Genomic DNA, 18805 nt, shown 5'->3' on the forward strand with positions numbered 1-18805 from the left:
TAAAACATTGGCTTACCAGAAGTGTCCTGAGTGCAGAAGCGCGTGAGATGAAACGCATCCTGAGTAATATGCTGATGAGCAGTTCTGTGCACCAATCGCATCCCAGCATCTGGAGCGTTCTTTTGGGATTAAAAATCTTGAGAACCAATAAAATATGTGCATAACTGCAAACACGCAGTCATGTGTGGATAAGGAGAAGGTGGACATAAACATATAGTCAAAGGTCCAAATACACAGAGTCTTTACTCTTCAAACATGTCAATCAAAACGGTATTCAACATATTTTTGTACATTTTGCTATCGGACTTGTTGTTACAAAAGCTCATTGTGTGTCCTGTGGAATAACTGTACATGTTATAGGCACACACTCGAAAATAACCCTATAAGGGGTGAGAAGCGTGACAACCAGCTCTGGACTTCCCTCTTCATATAGTCTATCTATCAAATCAAGCAAGCAAGAAAAAATAAACAAGTATGGTGTATTTTATTGAAATGTATTAATTACAATGTTACCATGATTAGCCTACTGTTGTGGTTATTTTGCCAATTTTCATATTTATAGGTCCTCTGATTCTCCCACTGTTGTTGTGCTGATCCATCATCTGTATTTTGCTCTGCAGTAATAACTGGTTTGTTTGACTTATGCACAAGTCCAGATCAATATTTCAGTGTCATTCAAATGAAGGGCAGGACTAGAGGTTAACATGTTAAAAAAAACATAGTTTGATGCAACGAACAACAGTTGCTTCCCAAATGATGCACTATACACTATGTGCTCATCTGTGGAGTGTAAGAAATTTATCAAATGATTTTGTCGTTCAGCATCAGAGTCTGATCCCGTGATTAAAGCTGCGACAGCTGAGTGCGTAAAGAGAACATTCCACACATTCCAAGAGAACATTCCTTCATTTTTATGGTTAAGTGCATCATGTGGGTATCTAAAGTGCACTTTTAAAATGTAGCACTGCATCAGTGTCTCATCAATGGATGCTCTGCAGTGAATGGGTGCCGTCAGAATGAGAGTCCAAACAGCTGATAAAAACATCACAATAATCCACAGCACTCCAGTCCATCAGTGAACATCTGGAGAAGACACAAGCTGCGTGTTTGTAAGAAACAAACCCTGTTTAATTTATTTTTAAAGATGTCCTACTAATTTGCATGTGATTCTATTTTTAGGCATTTGTTGCAGAGATGATGTAGAGATGCACTAACTTTCTCCACACACTTCTGTGTTAAATATGCTGTCACACATTGGTGTCTTCATCTGGATGCGACATGCATTTTAAAGAAATCTAGCAAGACACGTTTCAAGCAAAATGAGAATAATATAGCAACGGTAAATAAAGTATTCAAAATTCTGTATTTCAGTATTTAATCTGGTTGCATTTCAACAGGCTTTTCTGTAAAAGCAAAAATCAAGTCATTATTCAGTAAAGAATCCATTCCCTTCAGCCTTCGGAAATAATATAACATTAAATCTCAAAAAGTACAATTTATGACTTTTTTTTTTCTTCATTCCAATCGATCAGAAAAAAACAAGTCATGTTTTAGTAAATAAATGTTTTGGTCCCAGTCTCAGGTGCAAATCAATGATTCCTTACAGTGTTATTTGTTTTGAGACACAAATATATCTGAATGCTCTTATTAACTTTCAGCTTCTGGTCTCTAGGTCAGTGAGGTCAAAGACTGAAACTACTCCCACTACAGAGAAAGAAACAGACAGATGACATTCGTTTGACTGATTAGTGATTGAGAGGAAGAGATGGAGGGGGTTACATTTACAGATGAAAATCTGAAGTAGGCACGGGTTTATTTAGTACAGACAACACAGTCAACAGGACAGTACAAGGCTATACACTGTCAGCTATCATCAAAGTCAATCTGAATTCAAAACAGCAGCTAGCATTTAAACTGTAAATGTCTATATTAAACAAAGACTGTCTGTTCATCCAGCTTTACAGCTTGCATCAATAACGATAATAAAACTTAACTGCAACCTTTGTATATCTATCAGTGTGAGAGCGAATAATGCCAATATATGATGATCTGCAAGAAACTGGTTCAGAAAGTCAGCCCATGTATTTAAAATAACAAGAAATGACAGATTATTAAGGATTTGTGTTGTTGTAATAACCGAAGCTAATTAAAAGCCAGCAGGCTCTGAATGTGAATACTGTAGGAATGGTAGTATTTGATCACAGGTTGATTTACGCAGGGGTTTACTAAAAATACCATAAAACAAAGACCCTGATTCAGAAGTCTGCAATGATTTCTGTGTGGCCTCCGGATTATAAATAAAATTTTAAAAAGTGTTCATTTACAAACTGGAAACCTGTCCGTATTGCACATAAATGGTGACCAGACAAGACCCACCAACTTAAACCAATAGTTTTCTCTCTATTACTCACCCTTGATTTTATTTCATTATTTTTTTTTTGCCAAGAACCACCAAATTTGGTGATTTTTGGGAGATTTGTGAGTATTTTCTTGACCTTGTGTTTTGTTTAAATCCCCATTAAATTAATCCATACGATCAACCAGAAATTAAAATTGTCATCATTTGGTCACCATCATGTTGTTCCAAACCTTTAAGACTATCATTCATCTTTAAAACACACATGAAGAAGACATTTTTAATGAAACCGGACAGATTTCTTGGACTTTTAATCGATGAGGGAATATTAAAAATCTCTTCAGTTGTATGGGTTTGGAACGCCACAAGAGTAACCGATGACAGATTTTTCACTTTCGTGTGAACTATCCCTTTAAGTCATCATTCACTGTATATCTAGCTTTATTTGTACTTGCATACAATCAGGTTTGACAGATATTTTTTGTTGTCGTCGTCTCCCTAATCAAGGAAAACTAATCATCTGCAGCGTTGCAGGCTACTGCAAAACACTGCCAAAAAAAAAAAAGTTCCATTTGTGTTTCACGGACGAAAGAAATTCTTACTGATTTTTGAACACATTTATTTATGGATGGGCTATTTTGTTTCTTTCGCTTCAAAACATCGGCTCCTTTCTGGACACGGACCAAGTTTTAGGGGAAAGAAGATTTAGTGAAACACACACAAAAGTGTGACTGCAACAGAAAGTGCTGCACAAATGCTGTGTAGTGTTGGTCGCACTAGCTAGTTAAGAACGAGATGGATGCGAATCTCCACGAGACTGGTGTAAATATATGAGCTCTGTGATCTACACCGGAGAAAACAACCTCAGCTGTTTGACTCCAGCTCTCAGACTCGCACTGCGCCCCGTCCGATGAGCTCCGTGGTATCTCTATCATCATCGTCGTCATCAGGACCTTCCTCCGAGTCCTCGATGGGTGAGTAGTACTCGTCGCATCCCAGCAGGGGCTCGTCAGGCTGCAGGCACTGTGCGGAGGTCGTTACCGTGGCGACGGCGGCCTCTGAGGTTACCGTGGAGGCGTAGGTGGGAGGCGGGCTGGAGGAGGCGGGGGACGCGGGGTTGGAGGGTCGCAGGAGAGGCGTGCGCTCAGAATCTGCCTCGCTGGTCGCTCCTTCCTCTTCCTCGTCAGCCTCGTGTGGCGCTGACTCTCCGTCGGAGTCTGAAGACTCGGAGTATTCTGGGTCGGGACGGGTCACACGTTGCTTGCACACCGGGCAGGTTTTTTTAGTTTGGGTGAGCCAGGGGTCCACACACCTGCAGTGGTAAGCTGAACAACGGGACAAAAACACACCCATGTTATGGTCTCCCGAACGAGGGCAGAAAATAACTCTACTTTGCTTCAAAATGCTATTTCACCCATATATGCATGCAGCACTCGTCAGAAGTATTTTAATGAAATCTCTTCTGCTCACCAAGAAGAATTCAAAACACTAACAATGTGAAATAGTATTACTATTTAAAACCACGGTTTCCAGTTAGAAAGATTTCTGAATGATCACATGACGCTGAAGACTGTAATATTAACTGTAATAATAGTAGTATTTTTAATATTAGTGTTTTAACAACCAAATAAATGCAGCCTTGGTGATGGTCATTAAAAACATTGAAATATCAGAATGTTTCCAAACTTTTGACAAACACTGTATGATAAAACACTATTTAATTTAAATATAGTAAATAACGCATGCATAACAATTTATGCAATGAAATTCCTATTTATTTTACATAATATTTACTAAAACAATTACTTATTACAATAAGCATTTTTTTCAGTTTGTTTTGGTGACAGAATAATATTAATACACACGCATTTACAGAGTTTAAGAAGACCATACAAGAAAAAAAAAACAATTAGATGTTGACCAATATGTTTATTTACTTATTGATAGACAATTTTGATTGATGTTTTTTTTTTTAAACCAGAGAGCAGGATGGCTGAGATAGATATATATATATATTAGTGGTGGGAGAAAAGCTCGATGCATCGATGCATCGCGATTCGTTATCTAACGATCCAGAATCGATTCTCAAAATTCTGAATCGATTCTGTGTTCAATTCAAATGCGAGCGCTGTCAAGACTCACGTGACCAAACAAAAAAGACGTTGATGGACGACCGTTCATATGCTGGTGAATTAGCTTCGTTTAAAATAAAATGGATAAACTACGACCTGCACCATCTCATTTAAAATCGATGTGGGGCAGCATTTTGGATTTTCTGAAGACACCGAAGGTGTCGTTGATAAAAGCCATACTGTGTGCAAAGTCTGTAGCGCCAAATTCAAATATTTCGGCAACACGACTAACATGAAGAAACATATTACGCGGTTCCACTCAGAGCTGGAGAAACAGCATTCTCTTCCAATCACGAACACTCCCGGTTACATTCAAAGGACCCTGGATCAAGTAGCAAAGCTTCCACCGAATTCTGAAAAGGCAAAACGAATTACCCGATCAGTGGCAGGTTTTATTGCCAAAGATCTGCGCCCGTACTCCGTTGTGGAAAACCAAGGATTTCGCACGATGTTACAGGTACTTGAGCCACGATACACTTTGCCCTCGCGTCGTTATTTTAGTGAGACGGCTGTCCCCGCACTCTACAGTGAGTGTAAAGATCACATCTTAGAATCCCTAAGTAATACGGACAGAGTGGCAATAACATGCGATGCATGGACATCAATTACAACAGAATCGTATGTCACTATTACGGCACACTACATTACAGATGAGTGGAAGCTTGCAGCTTGTGTTCTGCAAGAATGAACGCGTGCTATGAGCGAAAGTCACACAGGGGCGAATATTGCTGAACTACTGCAAAATGTTTCAGACGAATGGAAAATTCGGAACAAAGACTTGGTTTTGGTGAGTGACAATGCCTCTAACATGGCTGTTGCAGCACAGCTCGGCAAGTTTTCACATGTGAGATGTTATGCGCACACACTGAATTTGGCTTCCCCAACGAGCGCTGAAGTTGCCGTCTGTGTCAAGGTTGTTAGGGAGAGTGAGGCGGATCGCGACTTTTTTCCACCTCAGCGCAATTGCAAACCATCAGTTGAAGGAGAAGCAAAAACAACTAAATCTTCCGTCTCACAAACTGAAATCAGACGTCATCACTAGATGGAACAGCGCATATGAGATGCTTGAAAGATTTCTTGAACAAACAGCCGGCTGTCTGTGCTGCGTTACTATCACAGGAGGTGAGAAAAGGAGCGGCTGAAATCTTCACTCTCACGGAATCCGATATTTCATGCAGTGAGGATGTGATAACTGCTCTTAAGCCTATGAAAGATGCCACACTTCTGATGTCAGAGGAGAGCAGCCCCACTGCGTGTTTAATTGCCCCATTGCATGCTAAACTGATCCAGGACATGAAAGAAAACACTGAGGAAAAATCAGTGATGATCAGGGAGATAAAGAGGGTCATATGTGAGGACCTCAGCAAAAGGTACACCACTGACCAGGAGACTAGCCTTCTTAACAAATGTGCTTCTCTCGACCCACGCTTTAAGGCACTGCCTTTTCTTTCCAAAAGAAAAGAGAGAGGGAAACTTACAAAACAGTGATCACTGAAGCTTCATCATTACAAGAGGTAATTATTTTTATCATCATTGACTAAATGTTTTAGCATGTGACATTAGAGTGCAATATTACGGTCTCAATATTATTAAGGCTTATTTGTGTGATGATTTCATGTCTTAAATTAATTAAATTAATCTCTAGTTTCTTTTATTTAGAAATATTTTAAATATTTATCAGTGTGTAAATAATAATGTATACTGTGAGCTTACATTACCTCATTGAATTACTGGAAGAGTTATTTTTTATCTACACTCTGTTTATTTTAATTTCTTTTTAATTGCTTAAAAGCAGGAAGTGCATGGCAATCTAGAAGACAGCACTGTGAAAGAAGCCAACATCTCAGTGAGCCCACAGCCTGAAGTCACAGAGTTGCAGGAGACTGTCCTACTACTTCAAAAGGAAGAGCTTCATCTCTGCTTCACAATCTGCTGGGGAAGACCTTCTCTGATGCTTCAGATAAACCATATCATCAGTCACCCTCTGCCTTGGTTGAAGAGGAGATGACCAGGTATATTGCAGTCCCCACCACACTCCCTCTAAACAGAGGACCACCTCAACTGGTGGCATGTCAACAAGGTGTCATTTCCTGGCTCTCCCAAAATGGCAAAGAGATATTTATGCATTCCAGCAACCAGTGTGTCTGCAGAGAGGGTCTTCTCCACTGCAGGTGATATTGTGACAGCACAGCGAAGCACACTTACTTCTGAACATGTGGACCAACTGCTGTTCCTACACAAAAACTTAGTATTATAGTATTATATAAGATAAACTATGGTAGGCCAGCCTAGATGTTGAATATTTAAGTTTGTATTTAATTTGTTCCCTGACATTGTTCTTCTGCATTAGCCTGTTTTAAAGATAGTGTTTTTTTGTGTGGCTCTAGACATTTTTTGTTAAAATGTTCAAAATAAACTTAAAAATTGTCACACTTTTGTTTTGTCACACAAATTGAGTGTGTTTGAGTGTGCAATTGATTACACGGTGTGTGTATTGATCACACAAATTTTTTTTGTCACATAAATTGTCATACAAATTGAGAACTGTTTATTCTTAATGATTGTTCATTGCAATTGTATGGCTTACCATTCATTCAGAGTTTGTTAAATCCTGAAAATAACTTTGTTAATAAAATTAAAAGTATTGAAAAAGAAATATTCATAATCCTTTTTAATTTGGCAATACTGTCAAACAGATATTCTAACTATATACAAAAAGCATAGTAACTCCAATTTTGGTGAAAATATAAAGTTTAGAGTATTTTTTTGCACAGCAGGATAATTAATTAAAATCGTTTTGGGAATCGGATCGTTCCTCCCAGAATCGGAATCGGATCGAATCGTTAAGTGCCTTAAGATTCCCACCTCTAACTATAATACTAAGTTTTTGTGTAGGAACAGCAGTTGGTCCACATGTTCAGAAGTAAGTGTGCTTCGCTGTGCTGTCACAATATCACCTGCAGTGGAGAAGACCCTCTCTGCAGACACACTGGTGCTGGAATGCATAAATATCTCTTTGCCATTTTGGAGAGCACAGGAAATGACACCTTGTTGACATGCCACCAGTTTGAGGGGGGTTCCTCTGTTAGAGGGAGTGGTGGGGTACTGCAATACCTGGTCATCTCCTCTTCGAACCAAGGCAGAGGGTGACTGATGATATGGTGTATCTGAAGTCATCAAAGAAGGTCTTCCCCAGCAGATTGTGAAGCAGAGATGAAGCTCTTCCTTTTGAAGTAGTAGGACAGTCATCCTGCAACTCTGTGACTTCAGGCTGTGGGCTCACTGAGATGTTGGCTTCTTTCACAGTGCTGTCTTCTATAGATTGCCATGCACTTCCTGCTTTTAAGCAATTAAAAGAAATTAAAATAAACAGAGTGTAGATAAAAAATAACTCTTCCAGTAATTCAATGAGGTAATGTAAGTCAACAGTATACATTATTTATTTACACACTGATAAAATATTTAAATATTTAATAAATGTAGAGAATTTAATTAATTTAAGACATGAAATCATCACACAAATAAGACCTTAATAACATATTGAGACCGTAATATTGCACTCTAATGTCACATGCTAAAAACATTTAGTCAATGATGATAAAATAATTACTCTTGTAATGATGAAGCTTCAGTGATCACTGTTTTGTACGTTTCCTCTCTCTTTTCTTTGGAAAGAAAAGGCAGTGCCTTAAAGCGTGGGTCGAGAGAAGCACATTTGTTAGAAGGCTAGTCTCCTGGTCAGTGCGTGTACCTTTTGCTGAGGTCCTCACATATGACCCTCTTTATCTCCCTGATCATCACTGATTTTTCCTCAGTGTTTTCATTTCATGTCCTGGATCAGTTTAGCATGCAATGGGGCAACATTAACACGCAGTGGGGGACTGCCTCTCCTCTGACATCAGAAGTGTGGGGGCATCTTTCATAGGCTTAAGAGCAGTTATCACATCCTCACTGCATGAAATACTCGGATTCCGTGAAGAGTGAAGATTGTTCAGCCGCTCCTCTTTCTCACCTCCTGTGATAGTAAACGCAGCACAGACAGCCGGCTGTTGTTCAAGAAATCTTTTCAAGCATCATCATATGCGCTGTTCCATCTAGTGATGACGTCTGATTTCAGTTTGTGAGACGGAAGATTTAGTTGTTTTTGCTTCTCCTTCAACTGATGGTTTGCAATTGCGCTGAGGTGGAAAAAAGTCGCGATCCGCCTCACTCTCCCTAACAACCTTGACACAGACGGCAACTTCAGCGCTCGTTGGGAAGCCAAATTCAGTGTGTGCCGCATAACATCTCACATGTGAAAACTTGCCGAGCTGTGCTGCAACAGCCTATGTTAGAGGCATTGTCACTCACCAAAACCAAGTCTTTGTTTCCGAATTTTCCATTCGTCTGAAACATTTTTGCAGTAGTTCAGCAATATTCGCCCCTGTGTGACTTTCGCTCATAGCACGCGTTTTGCAGGAACACCAAGCTGCAAGCTTCCACTCATCTGTAATGTAGTGTCGCCGTAATATTGACATACGATTCCTGTTGTAATTGATGTCCATGCCTCGCATGTTATTGCCCACTCTGTCCGTATTACTTAGGGATTCTAAGATGTGGATCTTTACACTCACTGTAGAGTGCGGGGACAGCCGTCTCACTAAAATAACGACGCGAGGGCAAAGTGTATGGTGGCTCAAGTATCCCTGTCAAGCATCGTGCGAAATCCTTGGTTTCCACAACGAGTACGGGCGCAGATCCTTGGCAAAAAAAACCCCGCCACTGATCGGGTAATTCGTTTTGCCTTTTCAGAATTCGGTGGAAGCTTTGCTACTTTGATCCAGGGTCCTTTGAAATGTAACGGGAGTGTTCGTGATTGGAAGAGAATACTGTTTCTCCAGCTCTGAGTGGAACCGCATAATATGTTTCTGCATGTTAGTCGTGTTGCCGAAAAAAATATTTGAATTTGGCGCTACAGACTTTTTTGCAACACAGTATGGCTTTTATCAACGAGCACCTTCGGTGTCTTCAGAAAATCCAAAATGTTGCCACACATCCGATTTTAAATGAGATGGTGCAGGTCGTAGTTTATCCATTTTATTTTAAAACGAAGCTAATTCACCAGCATATGAACGGGTCGTCCATCATCAACGTTTTTTTGTTTGGTCACGTGAGTCTTGACAGCGCTCGCATTTGAATTGAACACAGAATCGATTCAGAATTTTTGAGAATCGATTCTGGATCGTTAGATAACGAATCGCGATGCATCGAGCTTTTCTCCCACCACTAATTATAGTATTATATAAGATAAACTATGGTAGGCCAGCCTAGATGTTGAATATTTAAGTTTGTATTTAATTTGTTCCCTGACATTGTTCTTCTGCATTAGCCTGTTTTAAAGATTTTTTTTTGTGTGGCTCTAGACATTTTTTGTTAAAATGTTCAAAATAAACTTAAAAATTGTCACACTTTGTGTTTGTCACACAAATTGAGTGTGTTTGAGTGTGCAAATTGATTACACAGTGTGTGTATTGATCACACAAATTTTTTTTGTCACATAAATTGTCATACAAATTGAGAACTGTTTATTCTTAATGATTGTTCATTGCAATTGTATGGCTTACCATTCATTCAGAGTTTGTTAATCCTGAAAAATAACTTTTGTTAATAAATTAAAAGTATTGAAAAAGAAATATCCATAATCCTTTTAATTTGGCAATACTGTCAAACAGATATTCTAACTATATACAAAAAGCATAGTAACTCCAATTTGGTGAAAATATAAAGTTTAGAGTATTTTTGCACAGCAGGATAATTAATTAAGAATCGTTTTGGGAATCGGATCGTTCCTCCCAGAATCGGAATCGGATCGAATCGTTAAGTGCCTTAAGATTCCCACCTCTTATATATATATATATATATATATATATATATATATATATATATATATATATATATTATATATATATATATATATATATATATATATATATATATATATATATATATATATATATATATCACATCACGTTATTTAATATAAAAATAGAAAACAGCACATGCATAACAGTGTCTGCCATTAAATTTATATTTTACATAATATTTACTAATAAGTGGAAATAAATCACTTAAAATTTGATAACTTGATAAAAACAAAATCTGTAAACATGCAGCTTCTTTATTCTGTAATCAGTGCCTTAATATTATTTTTTTTTCACAAATAAAGAGATTCTTAAAAACATCAATCAAATTTGAATCAAACATGAAAAAAATAATAATAATAAATTAACAAACAAACAATTTTCCTGCAGCCATTCACTATTGTTTGCATTTCTGTGAATGTAGGTGAACTCAAGAGTGATATCACTCCTCAGCTTCAATGATAATTAAACTTAACCACATAAACGCTGCTATTAAAAATGACATTACTTTTGTTTGCCAGTCTGCCAGGTTATGTGTGTGAGAGAGCTCCAGTATGGCTCTGATCAGCTCTGAACGCTTTGATTTGTTTTCAGAATGTCAAACAAAACATTTGTAATTCCTACAAAGACATGACAGGTTCCCTTACCATGTGAACACGGCAGCACTCTCAGCTTATCTCCCTCCTCATACTCATCGAGGCAGATCGCACAGACATCATAACTATCACCTGAGAAAAACACACAGTTATCAAAGCGCTAGATGATCCAGCAGAACAATCAGAACCCACTGTAAAATGTGTACAACGTGGCACATCAGAGATGAGGAGTTTTCTGTGTTTCAGTACGCGCTGTATGCCAGTGTTATTCCAGCATCATCAACATACTATTATAGTTCTTGTTATATTTTGAATTAGATTCAATTTTTGTATTTTCATCTTTCGTGTTAATTTTAGTTAAAGTTTTAGTCATTTTGCTGTGCATTTGTTATTAGTTTTTAAAATTGTCCATATATTTTTAATTAATTTTTATTTCAGTTTTAATTTTAAAAGTTAAACTTAATGAAAATGTGAAATGTTGCCTTAAATGGCTGAAGTTCTTAAAATCTAATTTCAGTTAACATTTATTTTATTTCAAATAACAAAAGTGCTTTATGTTTTTAGTTTAACTAATATCCCTGGAATGCTCCTAAAAAAAAATAAAAAAAAAAAAGAGGGAAAAAAAAAAAGGAAAAATATCTTATATATTTTATAGTATATTTTGGACTTGACTGTCAGTTCGGTAAATGTGTCTGTTTTTGTTGGTGAAGTCGAGACTATTTCCTGTGGTAATTAAAAGCACACCACAGATGCAGCCTACAGTGTGTATGTCCCGTTTAACCCTGAATAAACCTTGAGAGAAGTCTCTTCTGCTCACCTTTAACGAACTTGTGAGTGGGGATTTTCTTCAGCTGTTCTTTGGAGAGTCTGTTTTTCCGAAGTCTCTTCCTGTGCTGCACGCACCGCACAATCTGCACCAACCAGGAGAGGAACATATGAATGAACGCATCATCGACTCTGTTCCAAACCCTATATAGCTGCCTACCTAGACTACCTTCTTATTACATCACAACAGCACTCCTGACACTTTTTTCAATTCTTCATGATTTGTGAAATTTTAAATAATGTTCTAGACACCTGTACTTTCACGCATGATTCTACACATCCACAACATCATTCAGGGGTTTGTAAAGCAGCACTGACCAGTATGATGACCATGACAATGAAGATTATTCCGACTACTCCAGTGAAGGGGATGAGATAGTAGGACAGAGGGAAGGAGAACTCAGGCTTCAGAATCACGTAAGCCCTACAGCGAATAAAGTTACACACACACAGCCTTAAAAACATCAAAGCACCTTTATGACAGCCTTTGCCCTGAAAGATGGGAAGCTGAATAAAGTCATTCAAAATGTTAAACACCCCTTAAAATCCTAGACATGCTTTACTCTCTAAAATTATGGAGTACACTCTCAGTACAAAATCTGTCTTGGGGCAGTACCTTTTCAAAAGATGTACCACTTAGGTACTAAAATGTACTTTTAAAACACTAATATGTACTTTTGAGGTACTAAAATGCACCCTTTAGGTACAAAAGTGTCCCTTTCGAGAAGGCAAAGCCCCACTGACTGATGCTGTACCTGTTTTTCTGAGAATGTAGGTGTGTCCAAATCACTGTTTCTATTCATATATCTATCTAGATTCCCTTTACGTGTGAGAATGTATGTAGACTATATCACTCTCACCCTTTCTCTGGTATGATGAAGCTGTGCAGTATCTGAGAGGCATAGTAGCTTGTGAACACAGAGGGAATCTCGATCTCCTCCATGATAGTGTCTGAACAGAAACAAAAGACATCAGACTAGATTGCAAATATGATAAAGTATGTGTCTTACAACGCATGTGTTAAACCACTCTCAGTAGGAGTCAATTGTATTGAAATTTGCAAAATACCAAAGAAAGCTCCGTTGATGGACTTCAAACACCTGTCACTCTATACATCCACCACTGCTTGTATGTTCACTTATTAATCAGCTTTTGTTTGTTTTCAGTTACCAATAAGAGTGCAGTATTCACATTACTAATATAAGACAAACCTATGAAGGTGCACAGGTCTTAATTCCTATAACCACTCAATAGAAGCAGTGTGTGTGTGTGTGTGTGTGTGTGTGTGTGTGTGTGTGTGTGTGTGTGTGTGTGTGTGTGTCAGTCTCACCATTGCTGTATCCCATACTGAGAAGTGAATTAGAGTACATGTTGTGAACTATGGCTGCACTGAAACCGGCCTGCTGTGCATGGAGCACCTATAGGATTAAAAAAAAAAACAGTATTGCTCACATATTGTTATTAATTAATTGCACACTAAACATATCTGTGGCACATTCATAAGTCTCTGAACTTTTGCTAGCCTTGACACAGGACAACATGCCCTTGTAAAAAGAAGTGTGCTTCATTGTATCGAATGTGCACTTAGTGTTTAAAAAAAAAAAAAAAAAAAAAAACTTGCAGATTATATATTAATAAATTCAAAGGCTGGCTAAGTGTACTTAAAGAGAAACACTTTCATGTTTCTTTATACACACTGTTAAGTACACTTAAACACTGCATTTTGTAATAATGTCAAATTAAAAGTTTAGCTTTTTAGGCATCCTTTATAATCATTATGCTTTAATATTTTTTTGTCATGCTTCAAAGGAGTACACTTATTTAGATTTTACTAAACGTGACGTTACATTCAAATGTAATATATTTTAAATGGACTGTTCGTGACTATCATTACAAAATACAAATGTATAATTATAAACATATTTAAGTTCATGACAAACAAGTTTCTAGAGAAATTAAAGTATGTTTTATGTGGCAGTACACTGTAACCTTATTGCAAAGACAATAGAAGTAATTATAAAAATACCATATAAAGATGTACTGAAGCCCTGCTGAAGTGGGTCAAAAAGCACTCTAAAGTGCAATTACATGGTCGTTTACTTCACACTTAAATAAGTGACCCTGGACCACAAAACCAGTCATAAGTGTAAATTTTTCACATTTCACAATTTTTTACATCATCTGAAAGCTGAATAAATAATCTCTCCATTGATGTGTGGTTTGTTAGGAGGACAATATTTGTCTGAGATACAATTATTTGAAAATCTGGAATCTGAGGGTGCAAAAAAATCTAAATATTGAGAAAATCATCTTTAAAGTTGTTCAAATGAAGTTCTTAGCAATGCATATTACTAATCAAAAATTAAGTTTTGATATATTTACAGTAGGAAATTTACAAAATATCTTCATGGAACATGATCTTTACTTAATATCCTAATGATTTTTGGCATAAAAGAAAAATGTAATTTTGACCCGTACAATGTATTGTTGTCTATTGCTACAAATATACCCCAGAGACTTAAGACTGCTTTTGTGGTGCAGGGTCACATTAATTCTTTTAAAGTATATTATTTCCATAATAAGTACCAAGTATTAAGTCATCATAAGTATTTTTTTCAGTATGCTGAAGTGTACTTCTTTTTCACAAGGGTACATTGTCTATTGTCACATGCTTTTAGTTGTGTATATATATATATATATATTCTTGTCACATGACCATATTACTTTACACTTCAACATTTATGGCCCATATTTTGGAATCAATAGGAACAGCGCAGCTGTGCAAGAACATTAACCTTGATATCAAAGTTACAGTCATAGCGCCGAATGAGGACAATGTATTTTGTAGTGCTGTTGGGATCAGCGGGTGTGGGAGAGACCGGAGGAGGATCTATAGGCATGCAGGCATTCTGAGGACGAGCTTCTACCAGCACACCCTGGGAGAGAGAGCAAAACACAGACCAGTCAGTCACTCACACTCGGTTACTGTATTTACTATCCAGCAGTAGAGATTCATTACCACCAGTCCATCTTTTGGCAGAGGAGGGCCAAAGAGAGCAGGCAGATCTTCAAACAGCATGGAGGTCATGTTACTGTAATGCTGCACAGAAGAGAAAACAGGCCATTACAACTGCAGCGCAAAGCCATTATACAGCAATCAAGCCCACTTCATAATATTAACACTGACTGCTGCAAGGTGCAATGTGTAGCCCAATATCATAAAACATCTAGAACACGAATGGAAGCCTAAAACCAGACACTTACAGCATATATATATGCCTGAGCAGGAGACGGCGCCACAGTGCAGAATAAGACTAGGACGGATACGCCCAGCTGCGTCCCCACATACACCATCCTGACGAGGGCCGACGGAGACCTGCATACAGACGCATGAGCTTACAACCTTCACCATCAACGACAAACATTTTCATTCTGACAATATGTCTGAAGAGATTAGACAAAGAAAAGCATGCACGAGACAATGCGATCTCTTCAATGCATGAATCATTCTTTATATAACTTTGAAATAACTGCTGGCTTTCTAATGGTTTCTGAGAAAGCACATAATAACTCTCCTCTCAGGATGAAGGCTCTGTAAGTGGACGGCAGACTCACCGGGGAGCTGATCTGTCATGTGCCTACACCAAAAAAATTGGAATTATGAATGCTTTCATCTGTGTGAGTTATTGCACTGCACTAAGCTCCTTCTAAAGTTGCAACAGGACAGAAGTAGCAACAGATCTCTTTTTTTTCCCCTTATTGTGACACACATTCTGAGAATAACAGATTATCAAAAAAAATGTAGAGCATAAATTTGGTTGTTGATTTGCTTGTGAAATGTGGGCGTGGCACACATCTTGCAGTATTTTTGTGGAATGGCAGGGTTTAAGCAGAAATCCAGAGGCATCATTTTCACCAGAATATTAAAAAAATAATAAATAAAAATAAAAACGACACATGGCACGGATGAATCGTTCACGATAAGACCTACAACGTGCATTTAGAAAACAGATAAGGTGAATTTTTATTTCAATGACTTGCCCAAAATGGCTTTAAACACATTTTCTTATTTTTAATAGCTTCCCTATTCAAACCGCATCCTAAACTAACCAGGGCTGTGTGCACAAAAGCATTGTGAGCCTAACACCGTGTGCTAACCAGACGCTACGTGACAAGATTCCAGGGACAAGCAATTTGACCACGTTTGCTTTAATTTATTTTCAAGATCTGAGATCAACTATCTATCGTTGCTTTCTGTATGGCTATAAAAGTCACGCAAAATGACTTCAAGACCCTCGTAAAACAAAAATTACGTAACACGGACCACTGCAGAACGCGGACGAACGAAGTATAGTTTGAGCTCAAGTAGATCCTAGATAGCACTGGTCCCAATGGTTTCTATGATCTACTCGGGCTCCAGATGTTTGTGGGAAATTTATTTTCTCCTTACTTTTATAATTTAGACACCCAACAACTAGTGATGAAGAAAAAAATTGCTGCGCTGATGGAAACAACACGAGAGTGACTCGACGGTGTTTAGTGTCCCCCAGCTGAACAGTTCAGCGTTCAAATACACACAATAGACTCAAGCTTGCCGCAAAGCACCGGCAAAAGTAATTACCATAAATGTGACGGGGGGAATAGTAAGGAGATATTTGAATTATTTACTAATAAACTAGTGTTTTCTGAGTCTGTCTCACAAGGATGAAGTTGCAGATCCTGACTCGCCATCTCCTCAGACGAGCATTAGAGAGAAGTGCATCTTTTCGGATTATGATTAGAATGAAAGAGTTTTTGTTTTCGATTTGTTTTATTTCGTTAAGTAATAATTTAAAGCTTTCTATAGATGTATTTATGTGAGGCATGTTTTCACTGAGCTTCGGTTCATTTTTGTACTCCTGTTAAAGACGAGACGCAGAAAGCGCATCATGTTTGTTTTCTGTATTTTATTAAAGCACAAGGTTTTGTTGATATTGTGAGTGCACACAAATAAAAGACCCTTTGCAGTCACGAATGATGTATTACTCTTACCTTTATGAGCAAAAATGACGGCGTATATACTGAAAAAAACACAAGTGGTCACGCTGTCATCTCCATGTCCTGAAGCGTCTCCGCACAAACTACTGGATATAGCGCACATTTATCTGGGTCTAACGTTTAAACATTGTTATATGCTTGAACTGTTTTATATCTTTAGATTTTATTTTAGGCAGGTCAGATCAGACTCTAGAGCATCCCTTCATTCAGACACAGTGAAGATCTGATCAGAATCAGTGTAGAGGGGCCAAGTCTGGAAGATTTTGATGCTAGAGAGAGTGTGTCCAGCTGGTTTAGCCAAGGCCAAAGATCAAGAAGACCAAACTACAGGAGATGGCGATCCGAGGGGCATGTGACTGCAATGGAGGATAGTCCATAAGACATTGAGCCATGAGATGTTCAGTTTGAAGCCCTTAAAACACTTAATTTAGATTTCCTTTCTATTTCATTTATCTTGAGATGTTTTAAGTGTAAATTTCAGCTCAGGGAAGCAATTTTAGCACCAACACTGTTTCAGTAAGTTACCTTTCTTGTAGAATTGTGCTTCAAATAAAGAACATTATGTTGACCAGATTGTTAGTTAATCATTTACTTAATCATTTACAGATTGTTAGTTAATCAAGTCAATATTGCCTATATGGACAGCAATTTAAAAAAAAAAAAAAGTCAACTTGTAAAACTGAGGTGTTAAATGCATTGCAGTTGAAAATCTGGGTGCACCTAACTTTTGTGCTGGTGCACCTAAGAAAAAAAGTGAGGCGCACCAGTGCAACAAGTTAGTCTAGAGCCCTGTACTTAAAAACGAACCACCACTCTTAATATGACGTCATCAAGCCATTCTGAGAACTGCACTTTACTCATCTTCCCAATAAATAATTAACCCTGAGCATGAGAGGCACTGATTTCAAGTGTTGCTAAACTCTGAGGAATCTGCGGTCTGCATGAGTCATCAATAAACTGTAAGGAAGTGAAACTACTTGAGACAAGCCTCTCGAGTCCGAATCTACGAAGGTTTAACACCAGCTGAACGATCTACTGTGACTACTACAGACATACTACTTCTGTATGAGAAGAAGAATCAAATGCTCTTGATATTTACACATCTAAGAGGTTGATAAAGACACACTGCCGGTTTCAGAACTCAAAACTAACTCCTCAGTTTGAAATATGAATTATTCTTTTCTAACCATCTAAAATTCCCAGATAGTGACGTCACAATTCCCAGACGTTGGGATGTACAGAAACGGCTCCTCATTAACCCTTCACACAGTGCTAGTGTTTAACTGTCGTCATCTGTTAAGAGTATCAAAACACATGCCATGAGGACAGTGTGCATTAACTTCTGTTTACTCCCCTTGAAATCTGGATAATTACAGGGAATGGTGAAACAAATCTGAAGTCATGTTCCCCAGCAAACTTTATTGCTATGTATCAGCAACATATAATTACAACTTACTAAACCCATTTCTACCGCCGATTGTTAACTGACACACACACACACACACACACACACACACACACACACACACACACACACACACACACACACACACACACACACACACACACACACACACACACACACACACACACACACACACACAAACTAAAAAATCCCGAAATGTAGTTTCAGGGAGGTGTGTAGTTGTTTACTCACTGCAAAGTTAGTGCTAGCTGGCTAATCACTCGCGTCTTCTCCGTGATTCTGCTCAGATCGGTGTAACACGGCGCTTTTCCCCGCGAATATGCTTTCTCGAAGCTCACAGCTCATTGACCCGTGTCGGTTTCTCGAGGAGCTTGGCCGATTCAGCCCTTGGTGGAACTATAAATTGTCTCTCTGACTACGATCACGCGTTTGTTTACAATCCCGCACGGCCAACGGAACGGGAAGTGCGAGAACTGCAATTATCGCGATGATACAGATGAGCGAGACTCCCGCAGGTTCGCGGATCCACCCGG

The 18805-nt window shown here is 38.2% G+C and overlaps 1 protein-coding gene across 1 annotated transcript; it reads right to left on the minus strand.

Annotated features, from left to right (window-relative positions):
- Window positions 1–2650: 2650 nt before the first annotated feature.
- LOC109081415 (E3 ubiquitin-protein ligase RNF167-like) lies at window positions 2651–18746 on the minus strand. Its single transcript, XM_042757110.1, has 10 exons — window positions 18504–18746; window positions 15074–15185; window positions 14829–14909; window positions 14605–14745; window positions 13140–13227; window positions 12670–12760; window positions 12128–12233; window positions 11802–11895; window positions 11036–11116; window positions 2651–3681 (listed from the first exon to the last, which is right to left on the minus strand). Exons 2-10 carry the CDS (start codon window positions 15161–15163, stop codon window positions 3242–3244), a joined length of 1212 nt encoding a protein of 403 aa, XP_042613044.1. The 5' UTR covers window positions 15164–15185; window positions 18504–18746; the 3' UTR covers window positions 2651–3241.
- Between the last annotated feature and the right edge of the window lie 59 nt (window positions 18747–18805).

The sequence above is a fragment of the Cyprinus carpio genome, chromosome A5 (assembly GCF_018340385.1).
Source record: "Cyprinus carpio isolate SPL01 chromosome A5, ASM1834038v1, whole genome shotgun sequence".
NCBI lineage: Eukaryota > Metazoa > Chordata > Actinopteri > Cypriniformes > Cyprinidae > Cyprinus > Cyprinus carpio.